The sequence below is a fragment of the Hemiscyllium ocellatum genome, chromosome 8, assembly GCF_020745735.1.
Source record: "Hemiscyllium ocellatum isolate sHemOce1 chromosome 8, sHemOce1.pat.X.cur, whole genome shotgun sequence".
NCBI lineage: Eukaryota > Metazoa > Chordata > Chondrichthyes > Orectolobiformes > Hemiscylliidae > Hemiscyllium > Hemiscyllium ocellatum.
This window is the reverse complement of record NC_083408.1, coordinates 103,430,533-103,456,220: the sequence shown is the minus strand read 5'-3', so window position 1 is coordinate 103,456,220 and position 25,688 is coordinate 103,430,533. Positions and strand designations below refer to the sequence as shown.

The 25,688-nt window shown below is 45.5% G+C and overlaps 1 protein-coding gene across 1 annotated transcript in view; it reads left to right on the top strand.

Annotated features, from left to right (window-relative positions):
* The window catches only part of LOC132818219 (acetyl-coenzyme A synthetase 2-like, mitochondrial), a 79,289-nt gene that overhangs the window by 27,260 nt on the left and 26,341 nt on the right, over positions 1 to 25,688 (top strand). Inside the window, exon 6 of the mRNA XM_060829000.1 lies at positions 14,600 to 14,747. Coding sequence (XP_060684983.1) covers positions 14,600 to 14,747 — 148 coding nt within the window. The remainder of the gene's footprint in view (positions 1 to 14,599; positions 14,748 to 25,688) is intronic.

Genomic DNA, 25,688 nt, shown 5'->3' with positions numbered 1-25,688 from the left:
GGAATGGTAGTGGGGTTTGGGATAGAATGGGAATGGGAGGTGGGATAGAATGGGAGTGGGGTGTGCAGAGGAATGGGTTGTGGATGGGAATGGGAATGGGGTCTGCGATGGAATGGTAGTGAGGTTTGGGATAGAATGGGAAGTGGGATAGAATGGGAGTGGGGTATGGAATGGAATGGGAATATGGTGTGAGATGAATGGGAGTAGGATGTGCAGCGCAGGGCGTGTGTGAAGGTTTCTGTGATAATCTGTAAAACAAGAAAGTACAATTAATGAATTTACAACCATCTGATCTCAATCATGTGAAATACAAGATGAGAAATTTGGGGTGGGGAGAGAGAGTTGTCTTTGGGAGGAGTTATCTAACAGCCAAAGCATAAATCCTGGAAAATTTCCTGCATTCTTTCCTGGATTTATGGACCCACGGTCATTTCCATGATGAAGTAAGTTCTGTACAGCCTGAGATTCCTAAGAGTGGACTCCTGATTCCCTGTCTCTCCTCTGTCTCGGTGCTCTGCTGTCTACTCCTCGTGTTGCTCTCTGCACTTTCTCTCAACCCCTCTCTACTCCACCTCTCTGATCTCTCAGTCCTTTTCTCTCTCCCCTTCTCTGCTGTTTGCTCTCACTCAGTTTCTCTCTCTGCCCTCTGTGCTCTCTCTCTCTTCTCCTGTCTTTCTGTGCCCTCTGTACTCTCCCTCTCTGTCTCTTTACCTATTTGCTCTTTTAACCCTGTCACACCCTTTCTCTGGTATTTCTCTCTGTCACTGTGCTCTCTCTTCCTCTCTGCTCTCAGTCAATATCTTTCTCCTTTACACTTTCTGCTTTTCCCGCTCTGTCCTGTCTCTCTCTCTCTCTCTCTCTCTCTGTCTCTCTCTCTCTGTGTTCCCCCTGTCCTCTGTCTCTGTAACCTCTCTCTGCTCTCTGTTCTTTCTGCAACAGCTCTCCCTCTGCTCTGGTGATGCAAAGTCCAAGGGCTGGTGGCCTGGGATCTCTGCCAGGTATTGGCTTGGAGCGAGGGCTGGGGTTGGCAGAGGGTGAGAAAGATTCTCGAATTTACTATATCTAGTAACTGCATCAAATGCAGGACATCCCTTCATTTAGAGTTGTGAATTTAAGGGAGAACAAAGAACAAAAAACCTTACAGCACAGGAAGAGGTCCTTTGGCTCTCCAAGCCTGCACCGATCCATATCCTCTATCTAAACATGACTAAGGATCTATATGCCTTGCTCCCTGCCCATTCATATGCCTGTCTAGATACATCCTAAATGACGCTATCGTTTCCACCCCTACCACCTCTGCTAGCAACACGTTCAGGCACCCACCACCCTCTGTGTGAAGAATGTTCCATGCATATCCCCCCTAAACTTTTCCCCTTTCTCTTTGAACTCGTGACCCCTAGTAATGCAGTCCTGGGAAAACATTTCTTGCTTTCCACCCTGTCTACACCTCTCATGATCTTGTAGGCCTCAATCAGGTCCCTCCTCAACCTCTGTCTTTCTAATGAAAATAATCCTAATCTACTCAACCTCTCCTCCTGGCCAGCACCCTCCGTACCAGGCAACATCTTGGCAAACCTCCTCTGCACCCTCTCCAAATCATCCACGTCCTTTTGATAATGTGGTGACCAGAACTGTATGCAGTATTCCAAATGTGGTCCAACCAAAGTCTTATACAATTGTAACATGACCTGCCAACTCTTGTACTCAATACCCTGTCTGATGAAGGAAAGCATGCCATACGCCTTCTTGACCACTCTGCTGAGTGGCGTTGTCACCTTCAGGGAACAATGGACCTGAACACCCAGATCTCTCTGTACATCAATTTTCCCAGGGCCTTTCCATTCATTGTATAGTTCGCTCTAGAATTGGATCTTCCAAAATGCATCACCCTCTTTTGCCCAGATTGAACTCCATCAGCCATTTCTCTGCCCAACTCTCCAATCTATCTATTTCTGCTGCATTCTCTGACAGACCCCTTCACTATCTGCCACTCCATCAATTTAACTTCACCTGCAAACTTGCTAATCAGACCACCTACACCTTCCTCCAGATCATTTGTGTATATCACAAACAAAGGAGAGTAGTTGTTTGCCCTTTCAGTGCTTAGCTGTCTGACTTAGCTGTGTAATGGATTGCATTGGTAGTGGGTGGAGGGAGGGAGTTTGTTTGGGGCGGGGGTTAGGGAGGTATGAGAGGGTGTTTGGGGACATGGGATTGGAGAGCAGTGTTTGGGCTGGGGTGGAGCTGGAATAAAGAACATCTCCATCTTGACAATCTTCCGGTCTCATCAATTGCTGAGAACAGACGAGTGATCGCAAAGTTGGTGTGGAAGGTTTTTCAGTCACAGGATGTGAGCATCACTGGCTCGGCTAGCACTTATTGACCTTTCCCAATAGCTCAATCACGAGTCAACCAATTTGCCATGGGTCTGGAGTCACATGGAGTTTGGCCCGGGTAAGAACGGCACATTTCCCATCCCTAAAGGACTTTTTTCTGAACAGCCATCAAGGTGGGTTACATTTCCATTAGGCTAGCATTTTCCTCCACATTTTCATTGCATTCAAGTATCACCATTTGCCATGGTGGGATTTGAACCCATGTCCCCAGAAATTTAGCAGGGGCTCTGGATTCCTAATCAAGTGCAGTGAGCATTACAGCATCACTGCCTCCCCCATAGAGTGGTTGAGGAGCAGAGGGTGGAATAAAGTCTACGAGGATCTTTTGTGAGTTTAAGCATTGAGAATTATCTGCAGTGTAGACTGAAGTTGGATTTGGAATTGAGACAGGGTCTACAGGAGAAATGAGCTAACACCTGGAAGGTGACAAATAAACTAAATTTATTTGGAAGCACTAGACTGGATGATAACCTGGTGTTGTGTGATTTTTTAACTTTGTCCATCCCAGTCCAACACCGACACCTCCACATCATTGATCATATTGAATGGTGGAGCAGGCTCGAAGGGCTGAATGGTCTACTCCTTTTTGTTAGTGTTTCAGAGAGTTTTTGCAACACGGATAAAGGCCGTTCAGCCTATCATGTCTGCAATTGTCATCAAGCATCTACCTATTCTATCCCCACTTTCCAGTCTTGTCTGCTATTTCAACTAGTGGAATTTAAATTCAATTTTTAAAAAGTTACATCTGTAATTGAAAACTAGTCTCAGTAACTGTGACCATAAATTCATGCATCAACGATTATTGTGTGGTTCATGAATTTTCTTTAGGGAAGGGCATCCCCTCCTCCTCCGCCGCCCCTCATCACCACTACCACCACCATGAGGCTCTGGACCTATAGCAGAATGGAGTTGGCTCTTCATAATCGCTGTCATGACCCACCCAGTTCAAATGCATTTAGGGACGGGCAACAAATGATGGCCTTGCCAATGGTGTCCATAACCTGTGAAGATAAAATATCCAAGAGAAAAAGACAAATCCTTTGTCTGAAGTCACATCCAAAAGGCTGCATCTCCAACAATGCACTTTTTGCTCACAGCTACACAGAGAGTGTCAGCTTTCATTTCCTGCTCAATTCTCCCTGCACTGGGACTTGAGCTCACTATATTCTCCCTTGTAACTGAGAATTCTACCACTGGGTCAAAAGCTGATGCACTTTCCAGAGTTAATAAGTAACTGAGCTGCACAAGATGATTGAGGTTTCAGCTTCTTTTACTGGAACAGCCACGATTGGAGGGTTGTTTAAAGGAAGGAGAAATTGTTTGAGCTAATAGCCAGAATTTTGTCCATGTTTCATTGCTTTTAAGCCCACGTCTGGTTATTTTATGAAAACAAAGTATTGTTGATTCCGGAAATCAGAGATAAAATAGACACAGTCCTGGAGAAACTCAACAGCTCTGACAGCATCTGTTGCAAGAGAAAGCGATTGGTGTTTCTATTATAACTCTACAGAATGGTGTTCAGATTTCCAGCATGCTCTGTAGTTTTCTTTTATGTAGGTGTCTCTCCTGGTGTAATGCCTCTGTGTCAATATGCCTGGTAGAGTCATTGTAGAAATACTTCATATTTTTTGGATAAGATGGTGTTGAAATTTGAGTGAAGTTATGAAAGGCATCCACTTCTCAAGTCACCTCATGTTAATAATTCACGAGATGTTTGCACGTGTATGGTAATTTGATCAAAAGGAATGAATTCCCTGGAGTTTGACCCAATTAATTCTTCATTGGTAAACAGGCTAGTGTAGCCAGTCTGCTGCAATAAAATGTGGATTGTCAGATGTTTGACATTTACTATGACCAAAGTACAATGGATGCCTGAAGTTTAAGAATTACCTGGATAAATCCAGAAAACATAGAGCATAGAACATAGAACATTACAGCGCAGTACAGGCCCTTCGGCCCTCGATGTTGTGTAGCCCTGTCATACTAATCTGAAGCCCATCTAACCTACACTATTCCATGTACGTCCATTTGCCTGTCCAATGACAACTTAAATGCACTTAAACTTGGCGAATCTACTACCGATGCAGGCAAAGCATTCCATACCCTTACTACTCTCTGAATAAAGAAACTCCCTCTGACATCTGTCTTATACCTATCTCCCCTCACTTTAAAGTTGTGTGCCCCCCGTGTTTGCCGTCCCCATACTTGGAAAAAGGCTCTCCTTGTCCACCCTATCTAACCCTCTGATTATCTTGTAGTCATCATGGGAAATGATGAAAGTTAGAATCCCTACGGTGTGGAATAGGCTGTTTGATCCATTGAGTGCACACCCACCCTCTGAAGAGTATTCCACCCAGACCCACCACCCTATCCCTATCCCTATCCCTTGTGACCCTGCGTTTACCCTGTCTAACCCACCTAGCCTGCATGTTCCTGGACACAATGGGCAATCCACCTAACCTGCACATCTTTGGACTGTGGGTAGAAATCCACACAGACACAGGGAGAACACAGAGAATCGCCCAAGGCTGGTATCTAACCCGGGTCCCTGGTGCTGTGAGGCAGCAATACTAACCTCCGAGTCACTCTGCCAGCCCCAAGTTCTGTTTGATGTTTGGAGGCAGAAAATGGCTTATAGAACATGTTTATAGCAGTTACAGGGTGCTCCTTAATTAGATTAGATTCCTTACAGTATGGAAACAGGCCCTTCAGCCCAACCAGTCCACACCGACCTTCTGAAGAGGAACCCACCCACACCCATTTCCCTCTGACACAATGGCACCTAACACTATGGGCAATTCAGTGTGGCCAAGTCACCTGACCTGCACATCTTTGGACTGTGGGAGGAAACTGGAGCACTCAGAGGAAATCCATGCAGACACAGGGAGAATGTGCAAACTCCACACAGTCTCCCAAGGCTGGAATCGAACCTGGGACCCTGGTGCTGTGAAGCAGCAGTGCTAAACACTGCTAATCTATTCATCCTTTACATCACTCTGCAATGTCTTTACCCAAAGGTCAGGTAATTATTTCCCCTCTCTTGTCAACTGTTGAGTGCTAAAATGGATTATGCTGACAAAGACTACCATGATGTGACGTTGATTGTATGAGGAACCTTTCTTATGTTAGTGAGTTCGATTGGATTAGGAAACATGGGTCTTTCTCCTTTTGAATGATACTGACATATAATATTCCTCAAAGGTCTTTCTGCCAAAATATGAACAGGGTCTATCGTTGAGATATCCTTGTAACCTTAATGGGAGTATAAATAGTACTCTTTCAAGTTTTTTGTTGCATTTGGATTGAAGCTGTAATGAGTAATGTCATAATGCCACTGTATTTCCTGCAAAGTCTGTGCAGAACAGTTTTGTACTTGTTGCGTTTACTTATAGATAACTTACGACTAACGAACAGTTTGGAAATAAAAGAAAACACTTACTGCTCATCAAATGGAAGTGCTGCATTTAGAGCAAAGAACAGTACATCACAGGTACAGGCCGTTCAGCCCACTAAGCCTGTGCTGATACATGATGTCTTTCTAAGGAGCTTTTGCTGTACACAGTCTGTATCCCACTATTCCCTACCCATCCATGTATCTGTCAAGATACCAATTAGATGTTGCTGTTGTATCTGCTCCTATTCTAAGCTTGAAAGGTTTTAGGAATATCTTTAAGAAAACAGCTGCAGGCCAGTATCCTTTATCTGTCTACATAAAAAACAAAAAGACCTAAAAACTGAAATGGACCCAAATGGACATGAAGACACACTGAGCCCAGCCCCTTTGGAGAGATAAAACTGGACTCAATATTCTAGATGGGGTCTAACCAAGATGAGGAAGCCTACCAGGATGCAGGGAAGTCTAAGCTCTGCAGTTCAGGTTCCCATCCAAAAATGGTCAATCTGGTGAAGCATCAGATTTCAATAAGAAAGGATTGAAGTATCATCCATTGCCAGTCGATAACATTATCATCATCCTGCGGGTTAGCATTGACGAAACTGAATTGGTGGAAAAGCGCAGCAGGTCAGGCAGCATCCAAAGAGCCGGAGAATCGACGTTTCAGGCATGAGCCCTTCTTCAGGAATTTCCTGAAGAAGGGCTCATGCCCGAAACGTCGATTCTCCTGCTCTTTGGATGCTGCCTGACCTGCTGCGCTTTTCCAGCAACACATTTTCAGCTCTGATCTCCAGCATCTGCAGTCCTCACTTTCTCCCCAAACTGACCAGCCAAATATGTAATGGCTACCAAAGTTGATCAGAGGATAGGAATCCTGCAGTAAATCACACCCCAAAGGCATGTTTATAAGGCACAAGTCAGGAGTGTGATAGATTACTTCTCACCTAACTGCAGCTCCAACAATTGTGGGTGGCACGGTGGCACAGTGGTTAGCACTGCTGCCTCACAGCGCCTGAGACCCGGGTTCAATTCCCGACTCAGGCGACCGACTGTGTGGAGTTTGCATGTTCTCCCCGTGTCTGCGTGGGTTTCCTCCGGGTGCTCCGGTTTCCTCCCACAGTCCAAAGATGTGCGGGTCAGGTGAATTGGCCATGCTAAATTGCCCGTAGTGTTAGGTAAGGGGTAAATGTAGGGGTATGGGTGGGTTGCACTTCGGCAGGTCGGTGTGGACTTGTTGGGCCGAAGGGCCTGTTTCCACACTGTAAGTCTAATCTGATGCTCAAGACGCTTGAAACTGTCAGATCAACATTCCATCCACCGCCTTCAACATGGTCTCCAACTGCCAGCAGCAGTGTCTACCACTTACACAATATACTGCAAAAATTCACAAGCCTTTTCCAACAGCACCTTCCAATCTCACCCAAATCCCTCTGGGAGGACATGGGCAGCAGATTCATGGGAGCACCACCACCTTAAAGTTCCCTTCCAAGTCCCTCACCATGCTGACTTGGAAACATATCACTGTTCCTTCACTGTCGCTGGGTCAAAATCCTGGAATTCCCTCCCCAATGGCAGTGTAGGTTTACCTACACATGTGGTCTACAGCTCAGCACCATCTTCTCAAGGGCATTAAATACTGGCCCAGCCAGTGACAACCTCATCCCTTGAAATAATTGTTTTTTTATAAAAGTCACGAGGATAAGCAATGATTAATAGACACAGTTTATAATTAAGAGGTTTTAAGACTGAGATGAAGGGGAGTTTTTTCTCTCCCAGACGGTTATTGGTGCAGAATTTACTTTCCCAGAAGATGGTGGAAGCTGGATCATTGAATGTCTTCAAGGCTGGGTTAGTCGATGAGGGGTTGAGGGTTATGGGGATGTGGGCAGACAGGAGAGTGGAGATATGAGGCCACAAACACAACCAGCCATTATCTTATCAAATGGTTGCACCAGCTGTCCAGGGCCTTGTCCTGCTCCCAATTCCTTTGTTTCTGTGTGTTGTCTGATATGCAGCTAATGAAAGACTGTCTGCCAGCAGTTGAGTATTTTGGCCATAATGAGCTGTAATTTACTTTGCCTCCGCACTGAGAGTTGACAAATGCAATCATATCATGTGTGATCATGTTCTTCGCCGAATCGTTTGGTGGGACGTAGTGAATACGTACTGAGCGCTGGCTGAAAAATGCAGACTTTTTCCAAAATTCCAGATTAGAATTCCTAGTCCAATATCCACCCTTCTCACAGCCATGAAACCATAGAACATAGAACATAGAACATAGAAGGATACAGCGCAGTACAGGCCCTTCGGCCCTCGATGTTGCGCCGACCGAATCCTACCTAACCTATACTAGCCCAATAACTTCCAAATGCCTATCCAATGCCCGCTTAAATGACCATAAAGAAGGAGAGTTCACCACTGAAACGGGCAGGGCATTCCATGAACTCACAACCCGCTGTGTGAAGAATCTACCCCTAACATCTGTCCTATACCTACCACCCCTTAATTTAAAGCTGTGTCCCCTAGTAACACCTGACTCCATTAGCGGTAAAAGGTTCTCAGTGTCGACCCTATCTAAACCCCTAATCATCTTATACACCTCTATCAAATCTCCCCTAAACCTTCTCTTCTCCAATGAGAACAGCCCCAAGTGCCTCAGCCTTTCCTCATAAGATTTTCCTACCATTCCAGGCAACATCCTGGTAAACCTCCTCTGCACTCGTTCCAATGCCTCCACATCCTTCCTATAGTATGGCGACCAAAACTGCACACAATACTCCAGATGAGGCCGCACCAGAGTCTTATACAGTTGCAACATGACCTCAGGACTCCGGAACTCAATTCCTCTACCAATGAAGCCCAGTACACCATATGCCTTCTTCACAGCACTATTTACCTGGGTGGCAACTTTCAGAGATCAGTGTACATGGACACCAAGATCCCTCTGCTCATCCACACTACCAAGTAGCCTACCATTAGCCCAGTAATCCATCATCTTGTTATTCCTACCAAAGTGAACGACTTCGCACTTAGCTACATTGAATTCCATTTGCCACATTTCCGCCCAGCTCTGCAACTTATCTATATCCCGCTGTAACCTACCACTTCCTTCCTCACTATCCACAACTCCACCGACTTTTGTGTCATCCGCAAACTTGCTTACCCAGCTTTCAAGTCCTTCCTCTAGATCATTTATAAAGATAACAAAAAGCAATGGTCCCAAAACAGATCCTTGTGGTACACCGCTAGTAACTGCGCTCCAAGATGAACATAATCCATCAACTACTACCCTCTGTCTCCTTCCAGCCAGCCAATTCCTAATCCAAACCTCTAATGTATCCTCAATGCCATACCTCCGAAGTTTTAGCATTAGCCTACCATGGGGAACCTTATCGAACGCCTTACTAAAATCCATATACACAACATCTACTGCTTTACCCTCATCCACTTCCTTAGTCACCTTCTCAAAGAACTCAATAAGGTTTGTGAGGCACGACCTGCCCTTCACAAAACCATGCTGGCTATCCCTGATCACGTTATTCCTACCCAGATGTTCATAAATCTTATCCCTTACCATTCTTTCTAAGACTTTGCCCACCACTGAAGTCAGACTCACTGGCCTATAGTTACTAGGGCTATCCCTACTCCCTTTCTTGAACAATGGGACCACATTCGCTATCCTCCAGTCCTCTGGTACTATTCCCATTGACAATGACGACATAAAAATCCAGGCCAATGGCTCTGCTATCTCCTCCCTAGCTTCCCATAGGATCCTGGGGTAAATGCCATCAGGCCCAGGAGACTTATCTATATTCATCCTTTCCAATATTCCCGTTCTTGTCGATGTGAGAAATCACCTCCACTATCACCAGTGACAAAAGCAAAATTTCCTCTTTTCCTTCTTGACCTGTCAGTGCATTGGGCTCCATACACCATCCTCCGTCAGCAATCTCCATTGTCCAATAGCACATTGGGCCCCATACACCATCCTCCATCAGCAATCTCCATTGTCTACCAGCACATTGCACCCCATACACCATCCTCCATCAGCAATCTCCATTGTCCACCAGCACATTGGGCTCATACACCATCTTCCACCAGCATTCTCCATGTCTATCAGCACATTGCGCCCCATTCACCATCCTCCACCAGCAATCTCTATTGTCTACCAGCACATTGGCCCAATACACCATCCTCCACCAGTAATCTCCATTGTCTATCAGCACATTGGGCCCATACACCATCATCCACCAGCATTCTCCAGGTCTACCAGCACATTGCGCCCCATTCACCATCCTCCACCAGCAATCTCTATTGTCTACCAGCACATTGGCCCCATACACCATCCTCCACCAGTAATCTCCATTGTCTACCAGCACATTGCGCCCCATTCGCCATCCACCACCAGCAATTTCCATTGTCCAACAGCACATTGGGCTCCATACACCATCCTCCACCAGCAATCTCCATTGTCCAACAGCACATTGTGCCCGATACACCATCATCCACCAGCAATCTCCATTGCCTAACAGGATATTGTGCCCCATATACCATCCTACACCAGCAATCTCCATTGTCCAAAAGCACATTGTGTCCCATACATCATCCTCCACCAGCAATCTCCATTGTCTACCTGCACATTGGGCGCATACACCATCATCCACCAGCATTCTCCATGTCTACCAGCACATTGCGCCTCATTCACCATCCTCCACCAGCAATCTCCATTGTCTCTTAGCACTTTGGGCTCCATACACCATCCTCCACCAGCAATCTCCATTGTCTACCAGCACTTTGGGTCCCATATACCATCCTTCACCAGCAATCTCCATTGTCTACCAGCACATTGGGTCCCATACACCATCCTCTACCAGTAATTTCCATTGTCTACCAGCACATTGGGTCCCATACACCATCCTCCACCAGCAATCTCCATTGTCCAACAGCACATTGGGTCCCATTCACCATCCTCCACCAGCTGGATAGCACTCAGTTGTGTCATTTTAATCATTTATGGGAGGTGACGGCCTAGTGGTATTATCAGTGGCCTGTTAACTGCAATCCAGGTAACATTCTGGGAACCTGGGTTTGAATTCCTCAACAGCAAATGGGAGAATCTGAGTTCAATTTTTAAAAATAATTTGAATAAAAGAGTTTGGGGTGGCACGGTGGCTCAGTGGTTAGCACTGCTGCCTCACAGCACCAGGGTCCCAGGTTTGATTCCAGCCTTGGGCGACTGTCTGTATGGAGTTTGCACGCTCTCCTCGTGTCTGCGTGGGTTTCCTCCGGGTGCGCCGGTTTCCTCCCACAGTCCAAAGATGTGCAGATCAGGTCAATTGGCCATGCTAAATTGCCCATAGGTTAGGTGTGTTAGTCATAGGGAGATGGGTTACTCTTCAGAGGGTCGGTGTGGACTTGTTGGGCCGAAGGGTCTGTTTCCACACTGTAGGCAATCTAATCTAATAGTTTAATGATGATCATGAATCCATTGTTGATCGTCTAGAAAAACCCATCTGCTTCATGAATGTCCTTTGGGGAAGAGAAACTGCCAACCTTACCTGGTCTGGCCTACACATCCTGATACGGAGGTGCTGGTGTTAGACTGGGGTGCACAAGGTCAGAAGTCTCACTATACCAGGTTATAGTCCAACGGGTTGTGGGTGGCATGGTGGCACAGTGGTTAGCACTGCTGCCTCACAGCACCTGAGACCCGGGTTCAATTCCCAACTCAGGCGACTGACTGTGTGGAGTTTGCACGTTCTCCCTGTGTCTGCGTGGGTTTCCTCCGGGTGCTCCTGTTTCCTCCCACAGTCCAAAGATGTGCGGGTCAGGTGAATTGGCCATGCTAAATTGCCTGTAGTGTTAGGTAAGGGGTAAATATAGGGGCATGGGTGGGTTGCGCTTCGGCGGGTCGGTGTGGACTTGTTGGGCCGAAGGGCCTGTTTCCACACTGTAAGTAATCTAATCTAAGGTTTATTTGAAATCACAAGCTTTCGGAGCGAAGTCACCTGACGAAGGAGCAGTGCTGGAAAAGCTTGTGATTCCGGCATCTTCCAAACTCACAAACACTTCCATCTAGAAGGATCAGAACAGCAGATATGTGGGAAACACCACCTCCTTCAGGTTCCCCTCCAAGTCATTCACCATCCTGACTTGGAAATATATTGCCGTTCATTCACTGCTGCTACTGTTCAAAATCCTGGAAATCCCTCTCTGATGGGTCAACCCACAGCAGGTGGGCTGCAGTGGTTCAAGAAGGCAACTCACCACCACCTTTTCATGGGGCAACAAAGAATAGGTAATAAATGCTGGGCCAGCCAGCGACGCCCACATCCCACATATGAATTTTTGGAAAATTAAAGAGAAAATTTTTGTTAGGTTGCTGGTTAAAAGGAGTGAGTTCAGTTTCTTTTCCCCAGAGCAACAATGGCTATCATGAGGGGTCATAATTTTAAGGTGATTGCAGGAAGTTATGAGGGAGATGTCAGAGGTAGGTTATTTACACAGAGAGTGGTGGGTGTGTGGAATGCACTGCCAACAGTGGTAGTAGAGTCAAAGACATTAGAGACATTTAAGCAATTACTGGACAAGCACATGGTTGGCAGTAAATTGAGGGGCGTGTCGTTAAGGTTGATCTTAGATTAAGATGAATGCTCGGCACAACATCATGGGCCGAAGGGCCTGTTCTGTGCGGAATTGTTCAATGTTCTAAATTTCTTCCATGCTTAAACAGGAATTCTTAACCAGGTTCATAAGCTGACTAGCTTTAGCTGGGTTATCTTTATTAGCAGATTGTTATTTGCTGGTGTATTGTTTCTCCATAAGCATAAATACGGGGGATTTTCAATGCTGCTTGAGTGTGGGATGCCAGGGGTTGGGTGAGTGACTGATGTACTGAACTGTAAGTGAATTAATTACTTAATGTTACATTGTAAAAGGAACCAACAAGGTGAAGCTTTTTTTTTCTTGCACTCATCAGAACTAGGACGTGAATCTTTTTCATGCCTGTTTCTTCCATATTGGTTCATGATTGCAAAATGAGAAGCATCACTTCTTATTGGTGTTTAAATCATTTGATGAAAACTAAATAAATCTGCCTGACATAATAAAGGTGGCAATTTGGTGCTGTGTCACAGCTACGGCATGTGGGAAGTCCTGGATACCCTGGCAACCCTGGCTGTGATAAACGTCTAAAGCTTGAGGACTTTCAGCTCAGAGTCATTGAGTTGTGACAGATCAGGGATGGTGAGCATTACCTGGCCACTTTGTTCCTGAAGTCCTGAAGAAGGATCAAACCCGGAAATTTGATTTCTCCACCTTCTGATGCTGTCTGGCTTACTGTGTTCTTCCAGCCTGTCTACTTTGTTCCAAAAGGCGGTCATACCCCTTATGTTAGTATAATCTGATGTGGCCAGTGGTCAAGGACTGGAGGGTGTGACTGCTTGTCAGGTAAGGGGAATGAGAACATGGGAGTGCAGGAACGTCAGACCTTGCAATTGTCCACCGAATTTGAGATTCTTGTCGTTTGTGTGGACAAAACACAGACTGACCATAATATCATGGTATAAGGAACAATGGGAGTGGAGGAGTTAAAAGAAATACAGTGGTAGTAGGGAACAGTATAGTAAGGGGGATGGACAACCTTCTCCCAGCCGTGTTGCCTTTTGGGTGCCAGGGTTCTAGATTTCTTCACATGGCTGGGAAAGAAACTGTCATGGGAGGGGGTGGATCCTGGAGTCATGGTCTATGTAGGTTCCATTGACATAGGTAAGACTAGGAAAGGGGTTCTGTTTGAATAGGGGGCATGACAGAACTAGGCACTGAATCACAAAGCAGAGCCTCAAATTATTACCTGGGTCATGTGCAAGTGGGCATCAGGTAAATCAGAAGCAGAGAGATGAATGGCTCCAAGGCTGGTGTAAGAGAATGGATTCATGTTTATGGGCACTGGTAGTAGGACTTGGGAAAGTGAATGTTGTACCATTGGGACATCTACACCAGAACCCTGCTGAGATTGGTTTTCTACTGAGTCATTTAACGAGGGAAGTAGAGACGGGCTTTAAATGAAACAGGGGGAAGAAGAAATCAAGTTTGTGAAGTTTGAGTAAATTACAGGGCAATGACTAATCAAGGTAGCAAAATACAATAAAGATAACCAATGTCGGAACATAGGAGCAAGAACTTCCAGCTAATCAGGTCCACCCCACCATTGATCAGCATCTCATAACCCTCTACATCACTAATAATCAAAAATCTATTGATCTGCCTTAAGGGAATCTCTCTATCTTAAATATACTCAAAGACTGAGCTTCCACAGCCCCCTGGGATAAAGCATCAATCCCATTTATCCAATTAAGTATTTTGTACATTCCAAAGAGATCATCTCATCACTCTTATGATCTCTAGCCCACTTTACCCAATTTCTCTTCATAGGACAATCCTCTCCCGGGAACAAGACTGGTGAATACTCATCGCCGTCCCTCTATGGTCATGATATCTTTCCTGAGATAGCAAAGCCAAACCTTCACACAGTACTCCACATACAACCTCACTGTACATCACAAAAGAGATGAAAGTAGGTTGGAGTATCTCCAAGTTACAATAGTGTGTGCAACTGACACCCATCAGTTTCTCAAAACCGCAAATGTTTTAGGAAATTTGATGGATTAACTAACCTGTTCAGACCCAACCTAAAACAAAAATCTTGACTGGGCAATTGTTTTTAAATCTCGTTAATTTTCAGCACATCTGCAATGTAACTATCTGTGATTGTAATGTGACTTTAGTTTGTTTCTCTCTCTCTCTCCAGTATGTGTTTGATTACCATGATGGTGATGTATTTGGCTGTGTTGCGGATGTTGGTTGGATCACTGGGCACAGCTACGTGGTGTTTGGACCTCTGTGCAATGGAGGAACCACCGTGCTGTTTGAGAGTACTCCAGTCTACCCGAATCCAGGTAACACCAGTGAAGGCTCAACTATGGCGATAACACTCCTCACGTGCACACAGCTCGCTGACCGACAGACAGAGCTCTTGAAGAATATAGAGGAAACAGGAAAGAACTTAAAGAGTGAGGAGGTCTGAAACGGGCATAGAAATGACCTTGGCAAACAGGATTAAGTAAAATCCCAAGGCTTTTTATATGTATATAAGGAGCAAGAGGATAGCTAGGGAACAGATAGGTATACTGAGGAACAAAAGAGGGAATTTATGCTTGGAGCTAGAAGAAGTGAGTGAAGTCCTTGACAAATCCTTTTGCATGAATATTCACAAATGGTGAATGGTGGTCTGGAGAGGGGTATGTTGATAAACTAGGGCATGTCAGTATCTTTAAAAAAAGATGGTTCTGGGTGTTTTGAAAAACAGTAAGGTAGACAAGTCCCCGGGAGTTGATGGGATCTGTCCCAGAATACTCAACAAGGTGAATGAGGAAATTGCTGGGGCCTTGAATGAAATCTTTGTATCCACTTTAGTCACAGGAGAGGTTCCAGAGGACTGGAGAAATGTTGTTCCTTTGTTTATGAAGGGCACCAGGGATAATCGAGAAATTACAGGCTGGTGACTCTTACATCAGTGGTAGGGAAATTAGTGGAGAAGATTTTTAGGGGCAGCGTTTATCACATTTTTAAAAAATTGACTTATTAGCGACTAGCAGAATGGCTTTGTATTGTGGAGGTCGTGAATCACAAAGATGATTTGAGGTTTTTGAGGAAATGACAAAAAAATGACTGAGGAATGCAGGGCAGTAGATGTTGTCCAAGTGGGCTTTAGCAAGTTCTATGTCAAGGAACCTAATGGCAGGCTGACGGAGAAGTTAAAGTCACATGGGATCAGCAGTGAGCTGGTAAGATAGATGCTGAACTGAATTGGTCATAGAAGACAGAGAGTAGCAGTGGAAGGGTGTTTTTCTGACTGGAAACCTGTGACCAGTGGTGCTCTGCAGGGATCAGGTGGTGTTTGTAATATGTATGATTTGGAGGAGAAAGTAGATGGCCAGCTAAGTAAGTTTCAGACAAGGATTGGGGGAGCTGTGGATAGTAAGGAGGATTGCCAGAGGATACAGCAGGAAACAAATGGATTGGAGACATGGATGGAGAAATGACCAATGGAGTTTGATCCGGACAAATGCAAGGTGATGCATTTTGCAAAGGTGTAATTCAGGAGGCAAGTATTGAGTCAATGGCAGAAATCTGAGAAGCATCAACATACAGAGGGATCTCGGTGTACAGATCCACAGTTCCCAGGAAGTGGCAACATTAGGTGGTCAAAGAGGCAAAAAAAATTCTTACCTTCATCAGTTGAGGCGTAGGTTATAAAAATTCATAAGCCATGTTACAGCTTTATACCAGTTTAGTTAGGCCACAGTTGGAATAATGTGTGCAGTTCTGGCCGTCACACTACCAGAAGGATGTGGAAGCTTTGGAGAGAGTACAGAAATGGTTTACCAGGATGTTGCCAGGCTTGGAGAGTATTAGCTACAAGGAGAGACTGGACCAACTTTGTTTGTTTTCACTTGAGCATTGAAAGGTGAGCGGTGACCTGATAGAAGTTTACAAAATTACAAGAGGCTTGCAATTTTTGAGAGGATTTGTAGCTTGGGTTGAGGTTCAGGTTGTTAAATTTGTTCGCTGAGCTGGAAGGTTTGTTTCTCAGATGTTTCGTCACCATACTAGGTAACATCATCAGTGAGTCTCCGGTGAAGCGCTGGTGTTCTGTCCCTTTTTCTATCTATGTGTCTTGGTCTCTTTAGGTGGATGATATCATTTATGGTTCTTTTTCTCAGTGGTTGGTAAATCAGGTCCAATTCCATGTGTTTATTGATGCAGTTCCGGTTTGAACGTCAGGCCTCTAGGAATTCCTATGCATGTCTCTGTTTAGCCTGCCCCAGGGTGGATGTGTTGTCCCAGTTGAGGTAGTGTCCTTCTTCATCTGTATGTAAGGATGCTAGTGACAGTAGATCATGTCTTTTGGTGGTTAGTTGATGTGACTTACTATTACTACTATCCTTAGGGTAGAAATGTCAATTACTAGGGGACTGAGGTTTAAGATAAAAGGGAATAAGTTAAAAGGAGATGTGAGATGTAGGTTTTTTTACACTGAGGGTGGTACATGCCTGGAATGTGCGACCTCATTAAAGCGTGTGGTCTGATCTGATCTGGCTGTCACATTTCGTTTTTTGAATTACCTGTGAACCCCTTTTGGGATGTTTCATTACTTCAAAGGTGCTATATAAATGTAGTCATGATTTGGAAATGCCGGTGTTGGACTGGGGTGTACAAAGTTAAAAATCACACAACACCAGCTTATAGCCCAACAGGTTTAATTGGAAGCACTAGCTTTCGGAGCGCTGCTCTTTCATCAGGTGGTTGTGGAGGACACAATTGTAAGACACAGAATTTATAGCAAAAGTTTACAGTGCGATGTAACTGAAATTATACATTGAAAAATACCTTGATTGTTTGTTGAGACTTTCATCTGTTCAAATGCCATGATAGTTTCACTGCTTTCCTGTGTAAATCACAAAGCTTTTTTTAAAAAGTTGCATTCTTAGGTTAACTGTAACAATTGGTGTTAGCTAGACAATATGTTGATGGTGTTAGCCCCCTGTGTTCTCCGTCTGTGCCATAATGTTTAGATTGATTCTAATCTAAAAAGTGAGATAACAGAGTCTTACATGAATTCATGCAGTTTTTGAGCAAAGTACAATGTAACTCTACAAGTTCTAATTCACCCCACATATGTGTGTGTGTGTGTGTGTGTGTGTGTGTGTGTGTGTGTGTGTGTGTGTGTGTGTGTGTGTGTAGTGCAATGGTGGTCACCTGTAGTGTGACATGAACCCAAGGTCCCGGTTGAGGTGCATGAATCTTAGCTATCAGCCTCTGCTCGGCCACTTTTCACTGCTGCCTGTCCTTGAATGTAGGTTATTGTTGTTGCTTCAAGAAGCCTTCACACCATCTGTGGCTTTTAAAAACTTTTCAAACTTTGTGCTGAACCTTTTGGATGTCAGGCTATGTGGGTTGCCCCTTCACATACTCTCCCCCCCACCCATCCCAGCGTTAAACATGAGCTGCTGGGGATGGTGCAAATTGGACATGGAACTGTACAGGGTGGTTTGGGCAAACTGACCAGTTCCTGAATTACAACATAACAAACAGGTGACATGTAAGCATTACAGCCAGATTGACGGCTGCTATCTCACGTCAGGGCAGATTCTTTGCAACTGATAAAGGCAGACATAAGCTGCTTGTGCTGGATATATAACTCAAACGGCTTTTGCCTGACCAGGCTCCTTTGAAATGTATAAAATACTTTTCATTCTGAGGGAGGGGTGCAGCTGCAATTGAAAGTGAAAGGAAACGTTCGTAAAATGATATGAACATATCAGATGTGTGTTGCTTCCCAGAAATTGAGTTAGAGGTAACTGAAGAGAGTGGGACATATGTGGTTCCCCTGTTTGGGTGATAATTTGTGCTTGAAAGTTGTGAGGTTTTCAGAATAATGGCCTGAATCTTACTCTTTAATTTCCAAGTGTCAGTTTCTCTGGGTTTTTGGAGTGATTGTCTCCATGGGGCTTAGCGAGATTTCCCACTGCACCTTAGCAAACCCATTAACTCCCACTCCCCCACCGCCAAAAGTTCCTTCTTGCTCCATTCCAGCCTGATCTAACCATGCGCCATTCCTGGATCAACTCATCCCTCACCAGCTACCTGCTGAAAGACCAGTGTCCCGGGTGCCCGTGCCTTTCGAACACGGGCGAGCACTGGCATTGTAAAGCTGCCCTGCTCAGTGAGGGATGTTTATTCAGAAGGCATCGGAGAAGGGGAAACGGTGCCAGCGCTTCTCCGACAGAAAGTCCAGGAAGACCTCTTCCTGGAGGAGGCCACCCCACCCAGACCCAGGGATAGGGCAGTCTCCACAGGCCTCAGGAATGGCAAGCGGTGCCATAAGAAAACTGTGATGTGGAGGTGCCGGTGTTGGACAGGCGGTGGACTAAGTTAAAAAGTCACACAGCACCAGGTTATAGTCCAACAGGTTTATTTGGCAGTACAAGCTTTTGGAGTGATACTCCTTCATCAGGGGCACTCTGAAAGCTAGCTCTTCCAACTCCTGAACTAGAGGGCATAGGTTTCAGGTGAAAGGGGAAAGATTTAAAAGGGACCTGAGGGACAACTTTTCCACACAGAGAGTGGTGTGTGTATGGAATGAGCTGCCAGAGGAGGTGGTGGAGATGATTGCAACCTGTTGGATTATAACCTGGTGTTGTGTGATTTTTAACACACAAAAGCTGGTGACTCTTCTGTCTGCTACCTCACTGTACAGCTGCTACTGCACCTACCACCCACCACCTTCACCATTACCTCCCCTCACTTGTTCCCCCTCAACCTTCCACACCCCTCACCCAATCCCTAACTTCTTTAAAATTCATTCATGAGGGCATCGTTGGCTGGGCCAGTGTTTATTGCCAAGAGGGCAGTTAAGAGTCAACCACATTGCTATGGGTTTGGAGCATGTAGGCCAGACTGGATAGGGATGGCAGATTCTTTCCTGAAAATACTTTAGTGAACCAGATGAGTTTTTCCCCAGTAATCAATTCACGTTCATCATTAGGCTCTTACTTCTAGATTTTAACTGAATTCAAATTACAGCATCTGCTGTGGTGGAGATTCAAACCTGGGTCCCCAGATTATTACCTGCGTCTCTGGATTAACAGTCAAGTGATAATACCAGTAGGTCATTGCCTCCCCTATTGCTGCCTACTCACTCACTCGAACACCTCCCCACCTTCCTCCTACCTGCACCAGTACCAATAGCTGGCTTAAGGGAGGGCATGGGTATAAGGTGAGAGGGGAAAGATTTAAAAAGGGACCTGAGTGGTGTGTGTATGGAATGAGCTGCCAGAGGAGGTGGTGGAGATGGGTACAATTACAGCATTTAAAAGGTATTTGGACAGATACATGGATAGGAAAGCTTTAGAGGGATACAGACCAAACACAAGCAAATGGGACTAGCTCGGTTTAGAAATGTGTTGCTGGAAAAGCGCAGCAAGTCAGGCAGCATCCAAGGAGCAGGAGAATCGACGTTTCAGGCATAAGCCCTTCTTCAGGAATGAGACTTCATTCCTGAAGAAGGGCTTATGTCCAAAACATCGATTCTCCTTCTCCTTGGATGCTGCCTGACCTGCTGCGCTTTTCTAGCAACACATTTTTCAGCTCTGATCTCCAGCATCTGCAGTCCTCACTTTCTCCTAGCTCAGTTTAGTATCCTTGGTTGACATGAATGAATTGGGTCTAAGGGTCCGTGATATATGACTGTATCTTACTCGATCCTTCACTTTCTCTGTTTCCTGAAGGTAGGGGAGAAAGGGTCTGCGTGGGTGAAGGGGTGCCTCACATCAGTCCCCTCACCCCTACCCATGAGAAGAGAATCCTGGCTTACACAACAGAAGTCTGACAGGGATCATCTGTGTCCCACTAATTACCACACTTCATTCCACTGCGACTCTCACAATAACCCCGCTCTCAAGTTTCATTCATTGCACACATTTCTAACCACTGGCTGCCACAATTTCTCTCCCTTGTGTCTGGGCCCAGCAGAGAAACAGCCTGATGCCCTAGAAACCCTCCCAGGTAAGTACAAACGCCTCAGAGGAATCATCGGCAAGGCTACCTCCTGCATCCTCCCCCCACCTCACCCCTCTCCCCGGATACTGGTACCTCAGTGGGAATGTCAGGCTCCCAGAGTGTGGGAGCGCAGTCTGGTGGGCACCACATAGCGGTAGTTCCAGTGTTGGCTCAGGAGGAAAACCCCCAGCTTCCCTCTGGCCACTGGCAGAGACCAGGCATCTGCTCAGGAGTGTGAGCTGAAAAATGTGTTGCTGGAAAAGCTCAGCAGATCAGGCAGCATCCAAGGTGCAGGAGAATTTCAGGCATAACGTCGATTCTCCTCCTCCTTGGATGCTGCCTGACCTGCTGCACTTCTCCAGCAACACATTTTTCAGCTCTGATCTCCAGCATCTGCAGTCCTCACTTCCTCCAGGCAGGAGTGTGCCCAATTATGTCAGCAATTCACATGCACAGGGAAGGACAGGAGCCCTCTACACGGAGGTGGCCAGGGTAGGGTTTAGGCTGCTAAAGTCACGAGGCTTGAGTGACGAAGTGGCCTTTCTCATCCCAGCGTTTTCTTCTTTTCTCCCATCGTGATATTGACACCAGCTGGTGTTCCACACTGAGACATGGCCAGGCCTTAAGCCACATATATCTTTATATTTATATATTCCTCTGGGACTGGCAAATCACCGAAATACTGAGCTGCTAACTGCTTACAGGTTTGGAAATGATACATGACTGTCTTTAGGCTGCTGTTGAAGTCTCCATGAAGTACTTGCGTGATGAAAGGTCTAAAAGTGTTTCATGAGTAATCGTTCCAACTGTGTATCAGGTTGTGGAAGCTCTCCGTACTGTTGCTGACTGGAAGGCAGATTTGCTGCTCCCATTCTCTGGGATGGATCTAAACTTAGTTGCATGTGGTAGAGAAAAACTACTTGGCAGTCTAACTGGGCGGCACAGTGGCTCAGTGGTTAGCACTGCTGCCTCACGGCACCAGGGCCTCGGGTTCGGTTCCAACCTCGGACGTCTGTCTGGAGTTTGCACATTCTCCTCGTGTCTGTGTGGGTTTCCTCTGGGTGCTCCAATTTTCTCCCAGACTCCAAAGAGGTGCAGGTCAGATGAATCGGTGAAAGTAAATTGGCCATAGTGTTAGGTGCATTAGTCCGAGGGAAATGGATTTGGGGGGCTTACTCTTCGGAGGGTCAGTGTGAACTTGTTGGGCTGAAGGGCCTGTTTCCATACTGTAGGAACCTAATCTAACTGTATGTCTGGAGTTACCTGTAGTCCAATGGTAAAATTGCCATAGTCTTACCAGATCACAGAGCTCCCCTCTCACTAGAGGGAGAGATAACTGGTGAAGGTTTAACCTGAGGGTCACCATGCCTCAGGTGAGGGGAGAGATTGAGAAGGAGAATCCTTCATGGTAACTTCAGCCAGAGTAAGATTCGAACCCATGGCTGTTGCCATTACAAACCAGTCATCCGGCCAATTGAACCCTTCCATGCGGCCTAATAATAGGCATGAAACCATTGTTTACCTGGTTGTCAAAACCCTCCTGTCCTTTCGGAAAGGAAATCCTCACTGGGTCTGGACTACATGTGACTCCAAACCCACAGCAACATGGTTGACGCTAAACTGCCTTCTGAAAGTGGTCTAGCAAGTCTAAGTGCAAGGGCAGTTAGGGAAGGGGAACAAATTCTGGCTTTGTCCGTGATGCCCTCATCCCATGAAAGGATAAATGTTAAATGAGGGACACAGGCGAATGCAGACTTATCCAGTTGTGCTACAATGGTGAGGCAGGAGAGGGAAATGCTGTGGTTGACCATGTTCAAGGCTGCAGACAGAGGTCGAGAAGGGTAAGAAGGGAAAATATGCTTTTGGCACAGTGACGTTGGACACTTCAGTTTGTAAGAGGATGGAAACCTGATTGGACGCATTCAAAATGGACTTTCGGGAATGATGGGTACGCATTCGAGAGGTGACAACATCTTCAAGCACTTTGAAGAGGAGGTGGAACTTGGAGATGGGATGGGTATTTGCACTGAAGGTGCAGCTAAGGGTTAGAGATTTTTGGAGAAATGGGGGGAGACTCGAGGGAGACCCACTATAACATACAGGCTGGGGGGGAAGCCTGCTAGTCAGAATTCTCGTGGGAGTAGGGTACAGGAAGCATTAGGTGAGTTTTATGGACAATGTAAGCTCAGGGGTGGTGGGTGGGGGGGATGTGTGGGATTGCATGCAAAGAGGTAGGCGGGAAACAAGAGATTAATAGTAGGTAAGGGTTGTCATTGGAGGTAATTTCATTCGGCAGTCTGAGGAAGGAAGGTGTGTGGCTGGGTCAGTTGTTTGGATGGTCTTGATGTCAATGATTCAGAGGTTTGTGAGCTCCTTACACTTACCATTCTGTCTGAACATGCCGGGGAGAGGGTCTGCGTCAGAGGAAAGCTGTTGAGCAGGCAAGAAAATGGACCCAGTTTTGCTTTATTTGGTCCAGTTAGATCTGGCAGTGAATAGCTAAACTAATTGTCCACCTTTCTAGTCCCTCTGGTTTGGAGGAGAGGAGATAAGGGCCATACTGACTGGTACAAATAGCTGGGCTGAGAGATAGAGAGGAATGGTTTAGTGGAGACTATGAGGTTGAGGCAAGGGTGCAGTTCAACTGCGCAGTGGCTACAGAAGTGTTGAGGTGAATGGAGACCAATTCTCTTAGAGTCATAGAGGTGTACAGCATGGAAACAGACCCTTCGGTCCAACCCGTCCATGCCGACCAGATATCCCAACCCAATCTAGTCCCACCTGCCAGCACCTGGCCCATATCCCTCCAAATCCTTCCTATTTATATACCCATCCAAATGCCTCTTAAATATTGCAATTGTACCAGCCTCCACCACACCCTCTGGCAGCTCATTCCATACACGTACCACCCTCTGCGTGAAAAAGCTGCCCCTTAGGTCTCTTTCCCCTCTCACCCTAAACCTATGCCCTCTAGTTCTGGACTCCCAGACTCCAGGGAAAAGACTTTGTCTTTTTATCCTATCTATGCCCCTCATATTTTGTAAACCTCCGACACTCCAGGGAAAACAGCCCTAGCCTGTTCAGCCTCTCCCTGTAGCCCAGATCCTCCAACCCTGGCAACATCCTTGTAAATCTTTTCTGAACCCTTTCAAGTTTCACAACATCTTTCCGATAGGAAGGAGACCAGAATTGCATACAATATTCCAACAGTGGCCTAACCAATGTCCTGCAACATGACGTCCCAACTCCTGTACTCAATGCTCTGACCAACAAAGGAAAGCATACCAAACGCCTTCTTCACTATCCTATTTACCTGGAACTCCACTTTCAAAGAGCTATGAACCTGCACTCCAAGGTCTCTTTGTTCAGCAACACTCCCTAGGACCTTACCATTAAGTGTATAAGTTGGTGGCCCAAAGTTAAGTTCTGTGTGACTCAGTCACACTTTTTACCAGTCTCCATAAGCATTAATGTAAGAGAGTGATCGATGGCAGTCTTATCAGTTCAACCATCACAAAGTAATGAACACAGAACCCGAACGGCTGAGAAACCAAGTTCGTATCAGGCATTCAGGAGCTCTATACTCACTGCTAGTAATGGAGCTGCACAGAATGGTGATTTTCTTTTGACACGTTTGCTCTCCATCTTTAGGGAAGGATGGAATTGTGTTGGAAGTCGTTCTAGACTAATACCTGGAAAGGGAGGGGCCAGTTGCCTCAAGAGGAAAGGTTGGGCAGCTGGGCTTTAGAAGAGTTAGAAGCATGAACCTCCCGAGGGGGTCATGACCGAGTGGAGATGGAGAGGAAGTCATCCCCTTCTGGAAGAACCTAGAACTAGGCCGTCACAGTTTAAAAATAAAATGGCTGTCCATTTCAGACAGTGATGAGGAGAAATGTTTTTCTCAGAGGGTCAAGACTCTTTTGCCTCAAGAGGAAGTGGAAACAGAGTCTTTTGATATTATTAAGGCAGACTATTGACAAGTAAAGGTCAAAGGTTATTATCTGTAGGTGGGAATATGGAGTAATCAGATTAGCCATGATCTTATTGAATATAGAATATTCTTTATTGTCACATGTACACAAGTACAGGCGTACAGTGAAAGGTTTTACAATGTCACTTCTTATGGCGCCATCTTAGGTACAGTACCTAGTTAGAAACTTTAGATACATAAGAGGAATAAAAAGACAAGGAAGTTGCATTACTTTACAGTGTTCAAAGAATAAGTTAGAAATAAGACATAGTTAAAAAGATAGATATTACAGTTGGATAAACAATTACACATAAACATTGTATTGCAGTAGCTGAGTACAGGGTCTTCCACATGTGGTCTAACTGCCCTCACCAGATCCCAGTCCAACAATACTCCCCACTCTGCTCTAAGCCTCCAGCACTGGCTCTCAGCTGCTCCAAGATACATTTTCTCCAGGACTTGCTTCCCTGTGCCAGCCTCCACTCCAGGTCTTGAATGGGGGGAGCGGTCTTGAGGGATCGGGCAGCCTACCTCAGTGTCTCTAATTGTTTGACTCACTCTCTGGCATGTTGAAACAGTTCATTTCCCTTTATGTAGCTGTTTCTTGCTGTAGCTTCTGACTTCACCTCAGTTCCAGGTGAACAATAAATCTCTTTGTACCTGGGTGTGGAGGGTAGTCTGAATGGAGTCAGTGATTCTGAAGTCAGGGAGTGTGATCATAGCATGAGGCGTTATTCATAAATCAAGAGGAAGTTGCAGGGGAGTAATTTGTGTTCCAATCACTATCTTGTTTATTAGTGGAACAAAATTCGGGTCCTCTGAGCTGGACTAAGAACCACAATATTATGTACATTGTGGTAATTGATTAACATAATTATAAACGTGTTCATTGACTTTTGCGTCTGTGCCTGTCTAGGGTCTAGGAATGACCTCTTGTGCTCTCAGCTATCATTTTGTGCACTCTTTCAACACAAGTTAACATTTCAGTTAAAATAACATCGAAAAATGTTACATTTCTCCACGGCATCAAATATTGGGCTATCCCTCGATGCCCAATCCCACAAACAAGTATTTTTTTAAAACGAATCCTTTTGGGAGTAAGCTAAATAGCTAGATATGGTTCACAAGATCGATTACTGAAAATGGCAGACTTTCAAGACAGTAGTGTTTTGTTAGAAACTATAGCAGAGGTTTCCATTCTCTTTCACCTAGGAACTGCTAGGATTTTCCTGTTGTTGGGACCTGTGTTTTCAGACCTAGTCTTTATAAGGGCATGGGCCCAATATCACTTTTCACTTCACTTTTA